Source organism: Petromyzon marinus, unplaced genomic scaffold (assembly GCF_048934315.1).
Source record: "Petromyzon marinus isolate PM22_M1 ecotype Great Lakes invasive population unplaced genomic scaffold, UKy_Petmar_22M1.pri1.0 PM_Scaffold_38, whole genome shotgun sequence".
Lineage (NCBI taxonomy): Eukaryota > Metazoa > Chordata > Hyperoartia > Petromyzontiformes > Petromyzontidae > Petromyzon > Petromyzon marinus.
The window spans coordinates 92,916-111,109 of record NW_027423368.1 but is presented as its reverse complement, the minus strand read 5'-3'; the positions used below and the strand labels follow the sequence as shown (position 1 = coordinate 111,109).

General features: G+C 52.9%; 1 protein-coding gene across 6 annotated transcripts in view; it reads right to left on the bottom strand.

Annotated features, from left to right (window-relative positions):
• LOC116937345 (transient receptor potential cation channel subfamily M member 3-like) overlaps positions 1 to 17,629 on the bottom strand; it is a 170,128-nt gene extending 152,499 nt beyond the window's left edge. For 4 of the 6 annotated variants that reach the window (XM_076064308.1, XM_076064307.1, XM_076064310.1 and 1 more), the window contains exon 1: positions 17,339 to 17,619. In XM_076064308.1, the coding sequence (XP_075920423.1) occupies positions 17,339 to 17,476 (138 nt within the window). In that variant the 5' untranslated portion in view covers positions 17,477 to 17,619. Of the gene's footprint in view, positions 1 to 17,338 lie in introns of all 6 variants that reach the window. The other 2 variants (XM_076064311.1, XM_076064306.1) reach the window with 2 other exon arrangements.
• Between the last annotated feature and the right edge of the window lie 565 nt (positions 17,630 to 18,194).

Genomic DNA, 18,194 nt, shown 5'->3' with positions numbered 1-18,194 from the left:
CTGTCTCTCTGTCTGTCTCCCTCCTCTCTGTCTCTCTCTGTCTCTCTGTGTCTCTCAGTGTCTCTGTCTGTCTGTCTCCCTCCTCTCTGTCTCTCTCTGTCTCCCTGTGTGTCTCTGTGTCTCTGTCTCTCTCTGTGTCTCTGTCTCTTTGTGTCTCTGTCTGTCTCTGTCTGTCTCTGTGTCTCTCTGTCTCTCTGTGTCTCTGTCTCTCTGTCTCTGTCTGTCTCTGTCTGTCTCTGTGTCTCTCTGTCTCTCTGTGTCTCTGTGTCTCTCTGTCTCTCTGTGTCTCTGTGTCTCTGTCTCTGTGTCTCTGTCTGTCTCTGTCTCTCTGTGTCTCTGTCTCTGTGTCTCTGTCTGTCTCTGTCTCTCTGTGTGTGTCTCTGTCTGTCTCCCTCCTCTCTGTCTCTCTCTGTCTCTCTGTGTCTCTCTGTCTCTCTGTGTCTCTGTGTCTCTGTGTGTCTCTGTCTGTCTCTGTGTCTCTCTGTGTCTCTCTGTCTCTGTGTCTCTGTGTGTCTCTGTCTGTCTCTGTCTGTCTCTGTGTCTCTCTGTCTCTCTTTGTCTCTGTGTCTCTGTCTCTCTGTGTCTCTGTCTCTCTGTCTCTGTCTCTCTCCTGTCTCTGTGTGTCTCTGTGTCTCTGTCTCTGTGTCTCTGTCTCTGTGTCTCTCCTGTCTGTGTCTGTCTCTGTGTCTCTGTCTGTCTCTGTGTCTCTGTGTGTCTGTGTGTGTGTCTGTGTGTGTGTCTCTGTCTCTCTGTGTCTCTGTGTCTCTCTGTCTGTCTCTGTGTCTCTCCTGTCTGTGTCTGTCTCTGTGTCTCTGTCTCTGTCTGTCTCTGTGTCTCTGTGTGTCTGTCTCTCTGTGTCTCTCCTGTCTGTGTCTGTCTCTGTGTCTCTGTCTCTGTCTGTCTCTGTGTCTCTGTGTGTCTGTGTCTCTGTGTCTCTCTGTCTCTGTCTCTGTCTCTCTGTGTCTCTGTCTGTCTCTGTGTCTCTCTGTCTGTCTGTGTCTCTGTCTCTGTCTCTCTCCTGTCTCTGTGTGTCTCTGTCTCTGTGTCTCTGTGTGTCTGTGTGTGTCTCTGTCTCTCTGTGTCTCTGTGTCTCTGTCTCTCTATGTCTCTCTGTCTGTCTCTGTGTCTCTTCTGTCTGTGTCTGTCTCTGTGTCTCTGTCTCTGTCTGTCTCTGTGTCTCTGTGTGTCTCTGTCTCTGTCTCTCTCCTGTCTCTGTGTGTCTCTGTCTCTGTGTCTCTGTGTGTCTGTGTCTCTCTGTCTCTGTCTGTCTCTGTCTGTCTCTGTGTCTCTCTGTCTCTCTGTGTCTCTGTGTCTCTCTGTCTCTCTGTGTCTCTGTGTCTCTGTCTCTGTGTCTCTGTCTGTCTCTGTCTCTCTGTGTGTGTCTCTGTCTGTCTCCCTCCTCTCTGTCTCTCTCTGTCTCTCTGTCTCTCTGTGTCTCTCTGTCTCTCTGTGTCTCTGTGTCTCTGTGTGTCTCTGTCTGTCTCTGTGTCTCTCTGTGTCTCTCTGTCTCTGTGTCTCTGTGTCTCTGTGTGTCTCTGTCTGTCTCTGTCTGTCTCTGTGTCTCTCTGTCTCTCTGTGTCTCTGTGTCTCTCTGTCTCTCTTTGTCTCTGTGTCTCTGTCTCTCTGTGTCTCTGTCTCTCTGTCTCTGTCTCTCTCCTGTCTCTGTGTGTCTCTGTGTCTCTGTCTCTGTGTCTCTGTCTCTGTGTCTCTCCTGTCTGTGTCTGTCTCTGTGTCTCTGTCTGTCTCTGTGTCTCTGTGTGTCTGTGTGTGTGTCTGTGTGTGTGTCTCTGTCTCTCTGTGTCTCTGTGTCTCTCTGTCTGTCTCTGTGTCTCTCCTGTCTGTGTCTGTCTCTGTGTCTCTGTCTCTGTCTGTCTCTGTGTCTCTGTGTGTCTGTCTCTCTGTGTCTCTCCTGTCTGTGTCTGTCTCTGTGTCTCTGTCTATGTCTGTCTCTGTGTCTCTGTGTGTCTGTGTCTCTGTGTCTCTCTGTCTCTGTCTCTGTCTCTCTGTGTCTCTGTCTGTCTCTGTGTCTCTCTGTCTGTCTGTGTCTCTGTCTCTGTCTCTCTCCTGTCTCTGTGTGTCTCTGTCTCTGTGTCTCTGTGTGTCTGTGTGTGTCTCTGTCTCTCTGTGTCTCTGTGTCTCTGTCTCTCTATGTCTCTCTGTCTGTCTCTGTGTCTCTTCTGTCTGTGTCTGTCTCTGTGTCTCTGTCTCTGTCTGTCTCTGTGTCTCTGTGTGTCTCTGTCTCTCTCCTGTCTCTGTGTGTCTCTGTCTCTGTGTCTCTTTGTGTCTGTGTCTCTCTGTCTCTCTGTCTGTCTCTGTCTCTGTGTCTCTGTCTGTCTCTGTGTCTCTGTCTGTCTCTGTGTCTCTGTCTGTCTCTGTGTCTCTGTGTCTCTGTCTCTGTGTCTCTGTCTCTCTCCTTTCTTTCTCTGTGTCTCTGTCTCTCTCGTCTGTCTCTCTGTCTCTCTCTGTCTCTGTCTCTCTGTGTCTCTCTCTGTCTGTCTCTCAGTCTCTCTGTCTGTCTCTCTGTCTGTCTCTCTGGCTCTCTCCTCTGTCTCTCTGTCTCTCTGTGTCTCTGTCTCTCTGTCTCTCTGTGTCTCTGTCTCTCTGTCTCTGTCTCTCTCTCTGTCTCTCTGTCTCTCTGTGTCTCTGTCTCTCTGTCTCTGTCTCTCTCTCTGTCTCTCTCTCTGTCTCTCTGTTTCTGTCTCTCTCTGTGTCTCTGTCTCTCTGTCTCTCTGTGTCTCTGTCTCTCTGTCTCTGTCTCTCTCTCTGTCTCTCTCTCTGTCTCTCTGCTTCTGTCTCTCTCTGTCTCTCTGTGTCTCTGTCTCTCTGTCTCTGTCTCTCTGTTTCTGTCTCTCTCTGTGTCTCTCTGTCTCTGTCTCTCTGTCTCTCTCTCTGTCTCTCTCTCTGTGTCTCTCTGTCTCTGTCTCTCTGTCTCTCTCTCTGTCTCTCTCTCTGTGTTTCTCTGTCTCTGTCTCTCTCTGTCTCTCTCTCTGTCTCTCTGTTTCTGTCTCTCTCTGTGTCTCTCTCTGTCTCTCTGTCTCTCTGTTTCTGTCTCTCTCTGTCTCTCTCTCTGTCTCTCTGTCTCTCTGTTTCTGTCTCTCTCTGTGTCTCTCTGTCTCTCTCTCACCCTCTCTCCCCGCTCATCTCCCCCATCTCTCCCCCACTCTAATCCCGCTCTCCCCCCACTCTCCCCCCGCTCTCCCCCCGCTCTCCCCCCACTCTCCCCCCACTCTCCCCCTCTCTTTGCTCCCTCTCCCCCCACTCTCCCCCCACTCCCCCCCCCACTCTCCCCCCACTCTCCCCCCACTCCCCCCTCTCTGTGTGCTGGGCACAGGGACACGTGGAGAATGAGAAATGAGACGGAGCAACAGAATCCACGCCGCTCTCTCTGCTGCACATCTATCTCCCTCCTGTATCTCTGCTGCACATCTATCTCCCCCCTGTGTATCTCTCCCCTGTGCATCTCTCTCCTGTATATCTACTGTATCTCTCTATCTCCCCTGTATATCTCTCTCCTGTATATCTAATGTATCTCTCTCTATCTCCCCTGTATATCTCTCTCCTGTATATCTACTGTATCTCCCCTGTGTCTCTCTCTCCTGTATCTCTCTCCTGTATCTCCCCTGTATCTCTCTCCTGTATATCTCTCCTGTATCTCTCCCTCCTGTATCTCTCTCCTGTATATCTCTCTATCTCTCCTGTATATCTCTCCTGTATATCTCTCTCTATCTCTCCTGTATCTCTCTCTCCCCTGTATCTCTCTCCCCTGTATCTCTCTCCCCTGTATCTCTCTCTCCTGTATCTCTCTCCTGTATCTCTCTATCTCTCTCCCCTGTATCTCTCTATCTATCTCTATCTATCTCTCCTGTATCTCTCTCCTGTATCTCTCTATCTCTCTCCCCTGTATCTCTCCCCTGTATCTCTCTATCTATCTCTATCTCTCTCTCCTGTATCTCTCTCCTGTATCTCTCTATCTCTCTCCCCTGTATCTCTCTCTCCTGTATCTCTCTCCCCTGTATCTCTCTATCTATCTCTATCTCTCTCCTGTATCTCTCTCCTGTATCTATCTATCTCTCTCCTGTATCTCTCTATCTATCTATCTCTGCTGCACATCTCTCTCTGCTGCACATCTCTCCTGTATCTCTCTATCTCCCTCTATCTATCTCTCTATCTCCCTCTATCTCTCTCTATCCTGTATATCTCTCTCTGCTGTATCTCTCTCCTGTATATCTCTCCTGTATCTCTCTCTATCTATCTCTCTATATCTCTATCTCTCCTGTATCTCTCTCTATCTCTCTATCTCTCTATCTCTCTCCTGTATCTCTCTCTATCTCTCTCTATCTCTCTATCTCTCTCTATCTCTCTCTATCTCTCTCTCTATCTATCTCTCTCTCTCTCTCACACATCTATCAACAGAATCCATGCCCTTCTCCTGCATCTCTCTCTCCTCTATCTCTCTCCCCTGCATCTATCTCTCTCTCTATCTCTCTCTATCTCTCTCCCATCTCTCTCCCCTCTATCTCTCTCCCATCTCTCTCCCCTCTATCTCTCTCTATCTCTCTCTATCTCTCTCCCATCTCTCTCCCCTCTATCTCTCTCTATCTCTCTCCCATCTCTCTCCCCTCTATCTCTCTCTCTATCTCTCTCACATCTATCAACAGAATCCATGCCCTTCTCCTGCATCTCTCTCTCTCCTGAATCTCTCTCTCCGCTATCTCTCTCCTGCATCTATCACTCTCTCCTGCACATCTCCTCTCTATCTCTCCCCTCCATCTCTCTCCCATCTCTCTCACATCTATCAACAGAATCCATGCCCTTCTGCTGCATCTCTCTCCTGAATCTCTCTCCTGCATCTCTCTCCTGCACATCTCTCTATCTCTCTCCCCTCCATCTCTCTCCCATCTCTCTCACATCTCTCTCCCATCTCTCTCCCATCTCTCTCACATCTCTCTATCTCTCTCCCCTCCATCTCTCTCCCATCTCTCTCACATCTCTCTCCTATCTCTCTCCCATCTCTCTCCCATCTCTCTCCCATCTCTCTCCCATCTCTCTCACATCTATCAACAGAATCCATGCCCTTCTCCTGCATCTCTCTCTCCTGAATCTCTCTCCTGCACATCTCTCTCTGTATCTCTCTCCCCTCCATCTCTCTCCCATCTCTCTCACATCTATCTGTGTGTGTGTCTGTGTGTCTGTGTGTGTGTCTGTGTGTGTGTGTCTGTGTGTATCCGTGTGTATATCTGTGTGTGTGTGTCTATGTGTGTGTATCTGTTTGTGTGTCTATGTGTGTGTATCTGTGTGTGTGTCTGTGTGTATCCGTGTGTATATCTGTTTGTGTATCTCTGTGTGTGTATCTCTATGTGTGAGTGTGTATGTGTATCTCTGTGTGTGAGTGTATGTGTATCTATGTGTGTGAGTGTATGTGTATCTGTGTGTGTGAGTGTGTGTGTATCTCTGTGTGTGTATATCTCTGTGTGTGTATATCTGTGTGTGAGTGTATGTGTATCTCTGTGCATTTGGGTATGCGGTCCAGACCTCCCCAGAGACCCTGGCTGACAGAGGCAGTGTTCCGGCTGGCTTACAAAGAGCGACAGGCCCACTCTCATCGTCTATAGCATCCCACGTCAGAGAATGAGGAGGCTTACCGCAGCCTTCGCTCGGAGGCTTTGGAGAGCCGTGAGACCCACAGACTCACATAGAGACCCACATAATCACACAGAGACCCACAGACTCACGCAGAGACCCACAGACTCGCACAGAGACCCACAGACTCACATAGAGACCCACATAATCACACAGAGACCCACATAATCACACAGAGACCCACAGACTCACGCAGAGACCCACAGTCTCACACAGAGACCCACAGACTCACACAGAGACCCACAGACTCGCACAGAGACCCACAGACTCACACAGAGACCCACAGACTCACACAGAGACCCACAGACTCACACAGAGACCCACAGACTCGCACAGAGACCCACAGACCCACGCAGAGACCCACAGACTCACACAGAGACCCATAGACTCACACAGAGACCCACAGACTCACACAGAGACCCACAGACTCACACAGAGACCCACAGACTCGCACAGAGACCCACAGACTCGCACAGAGACCCACAGACCCACGCAGAGACCCACAGACTCACACAGAGACCCATAGACTCACACAGAGACCCACAGACTCACACAGAGACCCACAGACTCACACAGAGACCCACAGACTCACACAGAGACCCACAGAGACCCACAGACTCACACAGAGACCCACAGACTCACACAGAGACCCACAGAGACCCACAGACTCACACAGAGACCCACAGACTCACACAGAGACCTACAGACTCGCAGAGAGACCCACAGACTCACGCAGAGACCCACAGACTCGCACAGAGACCCACAGACTCATACAGAGACCCACAGACTCATACAGAGACCCACAGACTCAAACAGACACCTATAGACTCGCACAGAGACCCACAGACTCATACAGAGACCCACAGACTCACACAGAGACCCACAGACTCACACAGAGACCCACAGACTCACGCAGAGACGCATAGACCCACACAGAGACCCACAGACTCACACAGAGACCCACAGACCAACGCCAGGTCCAAGCAAGAACATCTGCTGGACTACATAGTGATGGAACTGCAGATGCTGGCACATGTCCTTGACACCAGGACCTACCGTGGAGCTGATGATCTGCCCACTGACCATCGGTTTACAAGGATGGGTGGTGGTGGTGGTCGCGGGTTGCCAAGCAAATGGAATCTGCCTCAGTCGCCCGCGATAACGAATCGCTCTTTAACTCCATCAAAAAAGTAACCTACAGCGGCCACGTCTATCGCCATCCTCAAGGGGGAAAGAACGACCTACCCCCTCCACCCTCCCAATAACAGGTCTGCAGGGTCGCTGAGCATGTCTGTGAGGTCCTGGGGTGGGAGGGGAAATCCCTCAGCTGGGAAATCATCACCTGGGCAAAGTGGGGATGATCCTGCTGGGGCTGCGGTGCCTCAAATATTGGCAGAAGTAGCCACCCCTGTGAGTGAGTGGCTGGCTGAGGTGCCATCTGTTGAGGAAGTACTGAGGGCGATCTGGAGTCTGAGACCAGGAAAGGCAGCGGGCAGAGATGATCTCCCAAGCGAAATGCCGAGGGAGGGTGGCGTTTGTGCACAGACTGCCCTACGTGACATCATAACAACAGTCTGGACCACTGGACGGGTTCCGCAGGATTGGAAGGATGCCCTGGTGGTCCCCCCTCTTTAAGAAGGGGGACCGCACAGACTGTAACAACTACAGGGGCATCTCACTCCTCAGTGTGCCGGGAAAGGTCCTGGCAAGGATTATTCAGCATCGCCTTGCCAGGCACGCTGAGGAGAGGCTTGCGGAGCCCCAATGCGGTTTCAAGAAAGGGCGGTCCTGCACAGATGCCATATTTTGTGTCCGTCTGCTACAGCAGAGGTATAGGGAAATCCAGCAAGACCTACATCTCTGCTTCATTGACCTGGTCAAGGCACTATGATACCATCAGTAGGGCTGGGCTCTGGGTCGTTCTTCGTGCTTTTGGAGTACCTGACCCTCTGCTCACGATCATTAAGGACCTTCATGATGGTGAGCGGGCCCGGGTAAAACTACGTGGCCGGGAGTCAGAGCCATTCCCTGTACACCTTGGGGTGCGACAGGGATGTCCTCTGGCTCCCACATTATTTAACATCTATTTTGACCACGTAGTTCGTGAAGCCTTCAATAGCTGTACCGGGGGAATCTCCATATGGTACAGATATAATGGGAGGCTAATCGATGCCCGGGTGCGGTCAAGGGATGGCTCCCTATTTCTCAACCACGTTATGTATGCTGATGATTTGGTAATTGCTGCTCAGTCAGAGGAGGAGTTGGAGACGCTGCTGCTGAGACTGGAGCGTGCCACTAAGAGGTGGGGCCTTACCATCAGCCCCACCAAAACTAAGCACCTGCCTGGGTATTTTGTACCATCGGACACTCCATCCCCACAACTTCCAATCGGTGATGGGGCAGTTGTGGAGAGAGTGGAGAGTTTCCCATACCTGGGTAGTGTGCTTATAACTTGCTCCAGTTTAACAGCAGAGGTCTCACTCCGAATCAGTCGAGCGGCAATATCTTTTCATCGGTTGCGTAACGCTGTGTGGAAGCTACCTGGTCTGTCGCTCCGCACTAAGCTTCAGGTCTTCTTGGCCACGGTCATTCCCTCCCTTCTCTACGCTTGCGAAACGTGGACCCCCCTAATGGAACATCTTCGCCGGTTAGAAACATTTAGGCTGGCCTGCCTACGATCCATCCTGGGTTTAACCAGACTGGATTGTGTGAGGAACTCACAAATCCTTGAAAGATCTGGGCAAGGTCCCATCGGTGAGCTCCTCCGGCGGGCAAGGCTGCGATGGCTGGGTCATGTAGCCCGCATGCCCAGCCACCGCATGCCGAAACAGCTTTTGTTCGGCCGGATCGAGGGGGCTAAACGGGCGCGGCACGGGCTAGAGAAGAGATGGAGTGATGTGGTACGGGAGGACGTGGAGCTGAGTGGACTTGCCGATGACTGGTACCAGCGGTGTCAAGATCGGCCTCGGTGGAGGAGGCTCGTGAAGGATGCTACTGGGCAGTTGGAGGTAGTCGCCCTCCAACAACAACGGAGGGCGGAGGAGCAACGCTCAGAACAACGATCGGAGCGCCGGGTGGCTAAAGCACAGCAGGTTGGCACAGTAGGGGGCACAGGTGGTGCATCAGCCAGTCATCTCAGTCAGTCGACCCGTGGCACCTGCTGGGTCTGCCCCGTGACCTCCTGCCTGCGGGCGTTCGACACTTCACGTGGCCTCAGGGTGCACATAGCCTGGCACAAGCGTCGTGGTGACGTCACCGCCACTTAGTGGGGAATGGCGGTTGTTGTTGTTGTTGTATCTGTGTGTGTGTATCTGTGTGTGTACCTGTGTGTGTGATTCTCTGTGTGTATGTGTCTGTGTGTATCACTGTGTGTGTGTATCTCTGTGTGTGCGTATTTGTGTGTGTGTATCTGTGTGTGTGTATCTCTATGTGTATATCTCTGTGTGTATCTGTGTGTGTGTGCATCTGTTTGTGTGTATCTGTGTGTGTGTATCTCTGTGTGTGTATCTCTGTGTGTGTATCTTTGTGTGTGTATCTGTGTGTGTGTATCTCTGTGTGTGTATCTCTGTGTGTGTATCTCTGTGTGTGTATCTGTGTGTGTATCTGTGTGTATGTATCTCTGTGTGTATCTGTTTGTATGTATCTCTGTGTGTGTATCTGTGTGTGTATCTGTGTGTGTGTATCTCTGTGTGTGTATCTCTATGTGTGTATGTATATGTGTGTGTGTATCTCTGTGTGTGTATCTGTGTGTGTGTGTATCTCTGTGTGTGTATCTCTGTGTGTATCTCTGTGTGTGTATCTCTATGTGTGTATGTATATGTGTGTGTGTATCTGTGTGTGTGTATCTCTGTATGTGTCTGTGTGTATCTCTGTGTGTGTATCTCTGTGTGTATCTGTGTGTGTGTATCTCTGTGTATGTATCTGTGTGTGTCTCTGTGTGTGTATCTCTGTGTGTGTATCTCTGTGTGTGTATCTGTGTGTGTGTATCTCTGTGTGTGTATCTCTGTGCGTGTATCTCTGTGTGTGTATATGTGTGTGTATCTCTGTGTGTGTATCTGTGTGTGTGTATATGTGTGTGTGTATCTCTGTGTGTATCTCTGTATGCGTATCACTTTGTGTGTGTATCTCTGTGTGTGTATCTGTGTGTGTGTGTCTGTGTGTGTATCTCTGTGTGTGTATCTCTGTGTGTGTATCTCTGTGTGTGTATCTGTGTATGTGTATCTCTGTGTGTGTATCTCTGTGTGTGTATCTCTGTGTGTGTTTCTCTGTGTGTGTATCTCTGTGTGTGTATATGTGTGTGTGTATCTCTGTGTGTGCATCTCTGTGTGTGTATGTATCTCTGTGTGTGTGTATCTTATGTGTGTGTATCTGTGTGTGTGTATCTCTGTGTGTGTATCTGTGTGTGTATCTCTGTGTGTATCTCTGTGTGTATATCTCTGTCTGTGTATATCCTTGTGTGTGTATCACTGTTTGTGTATCTCTGTGTGTATCACTGTGTGTGTATCTATGTGAGTGTATCTCTGTGTGTGTGTCTCTATGTTTATTTGTCTCTGTGTGTGTATCCGTGTGTGTGTATCTATGTTTGTGTATCTGTGTGTGTGTGTATCTCTGTGTGTGTATCTGTGTGTGTGTGTGTCTGTGTGTGTGTCTGTGTGTGTATCTCTGTGTGTATCTCTGTGTGTATATCTCTGTGTGTGTATATGTGTGTGTGTATCTCTGTGTGTGTATCTCTGTGTGTGTATCTGTGTGTGTCTCTCGATTCAACATAATCCGTACCCCCTAGCCCAACCCTATCTCAATTTCCTCTGCAAATCTGTCAATTTAGATTATGGGGATAGACAGAGTGGGAGTGCAAATAGGGAGAGCGAGTTTCAACCCCTGCCTCTACCCCTATCACTACCCCTACCCCTACCCCCTATCACTACCCCTATCACTACCCCTATCACTACCACTATCACTACCCCCTATCGCTACCCCCTATCACTACCCCCTATCACTACCCCCTATCACTACCCCTACCACTATCACTACCCCCTATCACTACCCCCTATCACTACCCCTATCACTACCACTATCACTACCCCCTATCGCTACCCCTTATCACTACCCCCTATCACTACCCCTATCACTACCCCCTATCACTACCCCCTATCGCTACCCCCTATCACTACCCCTACCACTAACCCCTATCATTACCCCTATCACTACCCCTACCACTATCACTACCCCTACCCCCTGCCTCTACCCCTATCACTACCCCTATCACTACCACTATCACTACCCCCTATCACTACCCCTATCACTACCCCCTATCACTACCCCTATCACTACCCCTATCACTACCCCTATCACTACCCCTATCACTACCCCCCTATCACTACCCCTATCACTACCACTATCACTACCCCCTATCACTACCCCTATCACTACCCCTATCACTACCCCCTATCACTACCCCTATCACTACCCCTATCACTACCCCTATCACTACCCCTATCACTACCCCTATCACTACCCCATCACTACCCCCTATCACTACCCCTATGACTACCCCTACCCCCTATCGCTACCCCCTATCACTACCCCTATCACTACCCCTATCACTACCCCTATCACTACCCCCTATCACTACCCCCTATCACTACACCCTATCACTACCCCTATCATTACCCCTATCACTACCCCTACCACTACCCCTATCACTACACCTATCACTACCCCTATCACCACCCCATCACTACCCCTATCACTACCGCTATCACTACCCCCTATCACTACCCCTATCACTACCCCCTATCACTACCCCTATCACTACCCCCTATCATTACCCCTATCACTACCCCTACCACTATCACTACCCCTACCCCCTGCCTCTACCCCTATCATTACCCCTATCACTACCCCTATCACTACCCCTACCACTACCCCTATCACTACACCTATCACTACCCCTATCACTACCCCATTACTACCCCTATCACTACCCCTATCACTACCCCTATCACTACCGCTATCACTACCCCTATCACTACCCCTATCACTACCCCCTATCACTACCCCTATCACTACCCCCTATCACTACCCCCTGTCACGACCCCTACCACTACCCCTATCACTACCCCCTATCACTACCCCTATCACTACCCCTATCACTACTCCCTTTCACTACCCCCTACCACTATCACTACCCCATCACTACCCCCTATCACTACCCCCTATCACTATCCCTATCACTACCCCTATCACTACCCCTATCACTACCCCTACCCCCTATCACTACCCCCTACCACGACCCCTATCACTACCCCATCACTACCCCTATCACTACCCCCTATCACTACCCCCTATCACTACACCCTACCACTACCCCCTATCTCCACGCCTGTCTTTTTCTGCGTGTGTAGAGGCTACCTAGGAGGATATTTGTCCGTGTGTACATCATAGGTGGTGCTGCTACTCGCTCCTAACAGCACTTGCCCCTACAGCCCTGCAAGAGACTACCTGGGGCAGTTTTGTCTGTGAATGTGACACTGCACTTGCCCCTACAGCCCTGCCAGAGGCTACCTGGGGGAGCTTTGTCTGTGTGTACATCAAAGGTGGTGCTGCTAACACTGCACTTGCCCCGACAGCCCTGCCAGAGGCTACCTGGGGCAGCTCTGGCAATGTCCCTCCGGTGCCATCGCTAATTCATCGCCAGGAGCCATCTCTTGTGAAATGCTGAACATCAATAATTCACGCGACCCTGTCCCTCCTGCGGGGCCGGCCCCAACCCAGCACACAGTCCGGCCCCAACCCAGCACACCAACACAGCACAACAACACAGCACACCAACACAGTACACCAACACAGCACACCAATACAGCACAACAACACAGCACACCAACACAGCACACCAACACAGTACACCAACACAGTACACGAACACAGCACACCAACACAGCACACCAACACAGCACACCAACACAGCACACCAATACAGCACACCAAACACAGCACACCAACCCAGCACACAGTCCAGCCCCAACACAGCACACCAACACAGCACAGCAACACAGCACACCAACACAGCCCCAACACAGCCCCAACCCAGCACACAGTCCAGCCCCAACACAGCACACCAACACAGCACAGCAACACAGCACACCAACACAGCACACCAACACAGTACACCAACACAGCCCCAACACAGCCCCAACCCAGCACACAGTCCAGCCCCAACACAGCACACCAACACAGCACAGCAACACAGCACACCAACACAGCACACCAACACAGTACACCAACACAGCACACAGTCCAGCCCCAACCCAGCACACAGTCCAGCCCCAACACAGCACACCAACACAGCACAGCAACACAGCACACCAACACAGCACACCAACACAGCACACCAACACAGCACACCAACACAGTACACGAACACAGCACAGCAACACAGCACACCAATACAGCACACCAACACAGCACACCAACACAGCACACCAACACAGCACACCAACACAGCACACCAACACAGCACACCAACACAGCACACCAACACAGCACACCAACACAGCACACCAACACAGCCCCAACCCAGCACACCAACACAGCCCCAACCCAGCCCCAACCCAGCCCCAACCCAGCCCCAACACAGCCCCAACCCAGCCCCAACACAGCCCCAACACAGCCCCAACCCAGCACACCAACCCAGCACACCAACATAGCCCCAACCCAGCCCCAACACAGCCCCAACCCAGCCCCAACACAGCCCCAACCCAGCCCCAACACAGCACACCAACACAGCCCCAACCCAGCCCCAACTCAGCCCCAACACAGCCCCAACACAGCCCCAACACACCCCCAACACAGCCCCAAAGTCAGCCCCAACACAGCCCCAACTCAGCCCCAACCCAGCCCCAACTCAGCTCCAACACAGCCCCAACCCAGCCCCAACACAGCACACCAACACAGCCCCAACCCAGCCCCAACCCAGCCCCAACACAGCCCCAACACAGCCCCAACCCAGCCCCAACACACCCCCAACACAGCCCCAACACAGCCCAAACTCAGCCCCAACACAGCACACCAACACAGCCCCAACCCAGCCCCAACCCAGCCCCAACACAGCCCCAACACAGCCCCAACCCAGCCCCAACACACCCCCAACACAGCCCAAACTCAGCCCCAACACAGCCCCAACTCAGCCCCAACCCAGCCCCAACTCAGCTCCAACACAGCCCCAACACAGCACCCAACACAGCCCCAACACAGCACCCAACACAGCCCCAACACAGCACCCAACACAGCCCCAACCCAGCCCCAACCCAGCCCCAACCCAGCCCCAACTCAGCCCCAACACAGCCCCAACCCAGCCCCAACACAGCCCCAAGCCAGCCCCAACACACCCCCAACCCAGCCCCAACACGCCCCCAACACAGCCCCAACCCAGCCCCAACTCAGCCCCAACCCAGCCCCAACACAGCCCCAAGCCAGCCCCAACACACCCCCAACCCAGCCCCAACACGCCCCCAACCCAGCCCCAACCCAGCCCCAACTCAGCCCCAACACAGCCCCAACCCAGCCCCAACCCAGCCCCAACTCAGCCCCAACACAGCACCCAACACAGCCCCAACACAGCACCCAACACAGCCCCAACACAGCACCCAACACAGCCCCAACACAGCACCCAACTCAGCTCCAACACAGCCCCAACACAGCCCCAACACAGCACCCAACACAGCCCAAACTCAGCCCCAACACAGCCCCAACTCAGCCCCAACCCAGCCCCAACTCAGCTCCAACACAGCCCCAACACAGCACCCAACACAGCCCCAACTCGGCCCCAACACAGCCCCAAAACAGCCCCAACCTGAGTGTTTCACAGTGGCTGAGTGTTTCACGGTGGCTGAGTGTTTCACGGTGGCTGAGTGTTTCACTGTGGCTGAGTGTTTCACTGTGGATGAGTGTTTCACGGTGGCTGAGTGTTTCACGATGGCCGTGAGTGTTTCACTGTGGCTGAGTGTTTCACAGTGGCTGAGTGTTTCACGGTGGCTGAGTGTTTCACTGTGGCTGAGTGTTTCACAGTGGCTGAGTGTTTCACAGTGGCTGAGTGTTTCACGGTGGCTGAGTGTTTCACTGTGGCTGAGTGTTTCACCGTGGCTGAGTGTTTCACAGTGGCTGAGTGTTTCACAGTGGCTGAGTGTTTCACGGTTGCTGAGTGTTTCACAGTGGCTGAGTGTTTCACAGTGGCTGAGTGTTTCACAGTGGCTGAGTGTTTCACAGTGGCTGAGTGTTTCACAGTGGCAGAGTGTTTCACAGTGGATGAGTGTTTCACGATGGCCGTGAGTGTTTCACAGTGGCTGAGTGTTTCACAGTGGCTGAGTGTTTCACAGTGGCTGAGTGTTTCACAGTGGCTGAGTGTTTCACGATGGCCGTGAGTGTTTCACTGTGGATGAGTGTTTCACAGTGGATGAGTGTTTCACGATGGCTGAGTGTTTCACAGTGGCTGAGTGTTTCACAGTGGCTGAGTGTTTCACAGTGGCTGAGTGTTTCACGATGGCCGTGAGTGTTTTACAGTGGCTGAGTGTTTCACAGTGGATGAGTGTTTCACGGTGGCTGAGTGTTTCACAGTGGCTGAGTGTTTCACAGTGGCTGAGTGTTTCACGATGGCCGTGAGTGTTTCACGGTGGCTGAGTGTTTCACAGTGGCTGAGTGTTTCACAGTGGATGAGTGTTTCACTGTGGCTGAGTGTTTCACGATGGCCGTGAGTGTTTCACAGTGGCTCAGTGTTTCACAGTGGCTGAGTGTTTCACAGTGGCTGAGTGTTTCACGGTGGCTGAGTGTTTCACAGTGGCTGAGTGTTTCACTGTGGCTGAGTGTTTCACTGTGGCTGAGTGTTTCACGGTGGCTGAGTGTTTCACGGTGGCTGAGTGTTTCACTGTGGCTGAGTGTTTCACAGTGGATGAGTGTTTCACGATGGCCGTGAGTGTTTCACAGTGGCTGAGTGTTTCACGGTGGCTGAGTGTTTCACAGTGGCTGAGTGTTTCACGGTGGCTGAGTGTTTCACAGTGCCTGAGTGTTTCACTGTGGCTGAGTGTTTCACGGTGGCTGAGTGTTTCACTGTGGCTGAGTGTTTCACAGTGGATGAGTGTTTCACAGTGGCTGAGTGTTTCACGATAGCCGTGAGTGTTTCACGGTGGCTGAGTGTTTCACAGTGGCTGAGTGTTTCACGGTGGCTGAGTGTTTCACGATGGCCGTGAGTGTAGTAGTGAGTGTGGTCGTGAGTGTGGTGGTGAGCGTGCTGGTGAGTGTAGTAGTGAGTGTAGTGGTGAGTGTGGTGGTGAGTGTGCTGGTGAGTGTAGTAGTGGTGCTGGTGAGTGTAGTAGTGGTGCTGGTGAGTGTAGTGGTGAGTGTAGTGGTGAGTGTAGTGGTGAGTGTAGTGGTGAGTGTAGTGGTGAGCGTGCTGGTGAGTGTAGTGGTGAGTGTAGTGGTGAGTGTAGTGGTGAGTGTAGTAGTGAGTGTAGTGGTGAGTGTAGTAGTGAGTGTAGTAGTAGTGAGTGTAGTAGTGAGTGTAGTGGTGAGTGTAGTGGTGAGCGTGCTGGTGAGTGTAGTGGTGAGTGTAGTGGTGAGTGTAGTGGTGAGCGTGCTGGTGAGTGTGCTGGTGAGTGTAGTAGTGAGTGTAGTGGTGATGATGGTGAGTGTAGTGGTGAGTGTAGTGGTGATGATGGTGAGTGTAGTAGTGGTGCTGGTAAGAGCGTGCTGGTGAGCGTGCTGGTAAGAGTGTAGTGGTGAGTGTAGTAGTGGTGCTGGTAAGAGCGTGCTGGTGAGCGTAGTGGTGAGCGTAGTGGTGAGCGTAGTGGTGAGCGTGCTGGTGAGCGTAGTGGTGAGCGTGCTGGTGAGAGCGTGCTGGTGAGTGTAGTTGTGAGCGTAGTGGTGAGCGTAGTGGTGAGCGTGCTGGTAAGAGTGTAGTGGTGAGTGTAGTAGTGGTGCTGGTGAGTGTAGTGGTGAGTGTAGTGGTGAGCGCAGTGGTGAGCGTAGTGGTGAGTGTAGTAGTGGTGCTGGTAAGAGCGTGCTGGTGAGCGTAGTGGTGAGCGTAGTGGTGAGCGAGCTGGTAAGAGTGTAGTGGTGAGTGTAGTAGTGGTGCTGGTGAGTGTAGTGGTGAGTGTAGTGGTGAGTGTAGTGGTGAGCGTAGTGGTGAGTGTAGTGGTGAGCGTGATGGTGAGCGTGCTGGTGAATGTAGTTGTGAGTGTAGTAGTGATGATGGTGAGTGTAGTGGTGAGTGTAGTGGTGAGCGTAGTGGTGAGCGTGCTGGTGAGCGTAGTGGTGAGCGAGCTGGTGAGCGAGCTGGTGAGTGTAGTAGTGAGTGTCGTAGTGGTTCTGGTGAGAGTGTGCTGGTGAGCGTAGTGGTGAGCGTGCTGGTGAGCGTAGTGGTGAGCGTAGTGGTGTGCGAGCTGGTGAGCGTAGTGGTGAGCGTGCTGGTGAGCGAGCTGGTGAGTGTAGTAGTGAGTGTCGTAGTGGTTCTGGTGAGAGTGTGCTGGTGAGTGTAGTGGTGAGTGTAGTGGTGAGCGTAGTGGTGAGCGAGCTGGTAAGAGTGTAGTGGTGAGTGTAGTGGTGGTGCTGGTGAGCGTAGTGGTGAGCGTGCTGGTGAGCGTGCTGGTGAGTGTAGTGGTGAGCGTAGTGGTGTGCGAGCTGGTGAGCGAGCTGGTCCCACGCCCACCTGCTGGGACGGGGTCCGCCTGGCCGATCCCTTCCGTGCCGATCCGCCGCTCCACCGCCGCAGGGAGTCGGCGAGGCCGCGGCTTCGACTCCTCGCCCGGCTCCCGGCATCTCCGGCACGAGCCGGCGAGCCAGGCATGGGCACGGCTCACCGAGCCACGGGGAGCTGAGGCTCGCTGGGCACCTGGCTCGCGGAGTCACGCGGATCGAGGGGGTCCCGCGAATCGCGGGTGGCCAAAGAGTGTGGGTCGCCGAGTCACCCACTCAGCCAGCGTCTCACTCACCCCCCTGGGTCACTGAGTCACCCAGTCAGCCAGTCTCTCACTCACCCCCCTGGCTCAGTGAGTCATCCACTCAGCCAGCGTCTCACTCACCCCCCTGGCTCACTGAGTCACCCAGTGTCTCACTCACCCCCTGGCTCAGTGAGTCACCCACTCAGCCAGCGTCTCACTCACCCCCCTGGCTCACTGAGTCATCCAGTGTCTCACTCACCCCACTGGCTCACTGAGTCACCCACTCTCTCAGCTTCTCACTCACCCCCTGGCTCAGTGAGTCACCCACTCAGCCAGCGTCTCACTCACCCCCCTGGCTCAGAGAGTCATCAAGTGTCTCACTCACCCCCCTGGGTCACTGAGTCACCCACTCAGCCAGCGTCTCACTCACCCCCCTGGCTCACTGAGTCACCCACTCAGCCAGCGTCTCACTCACCCCCTGGCTCACTGAGTCATCCAGTCTCTCACTCACCCCCTGGCTCAGTGAGTCACCCACTCAGCCAGCGTCTCACTCACCCCCCTGGCTCACTGAGTCATCCAGTGTCTCACTCACCCCCCTGGCTCACTGAGTCACCCACTCTCTCA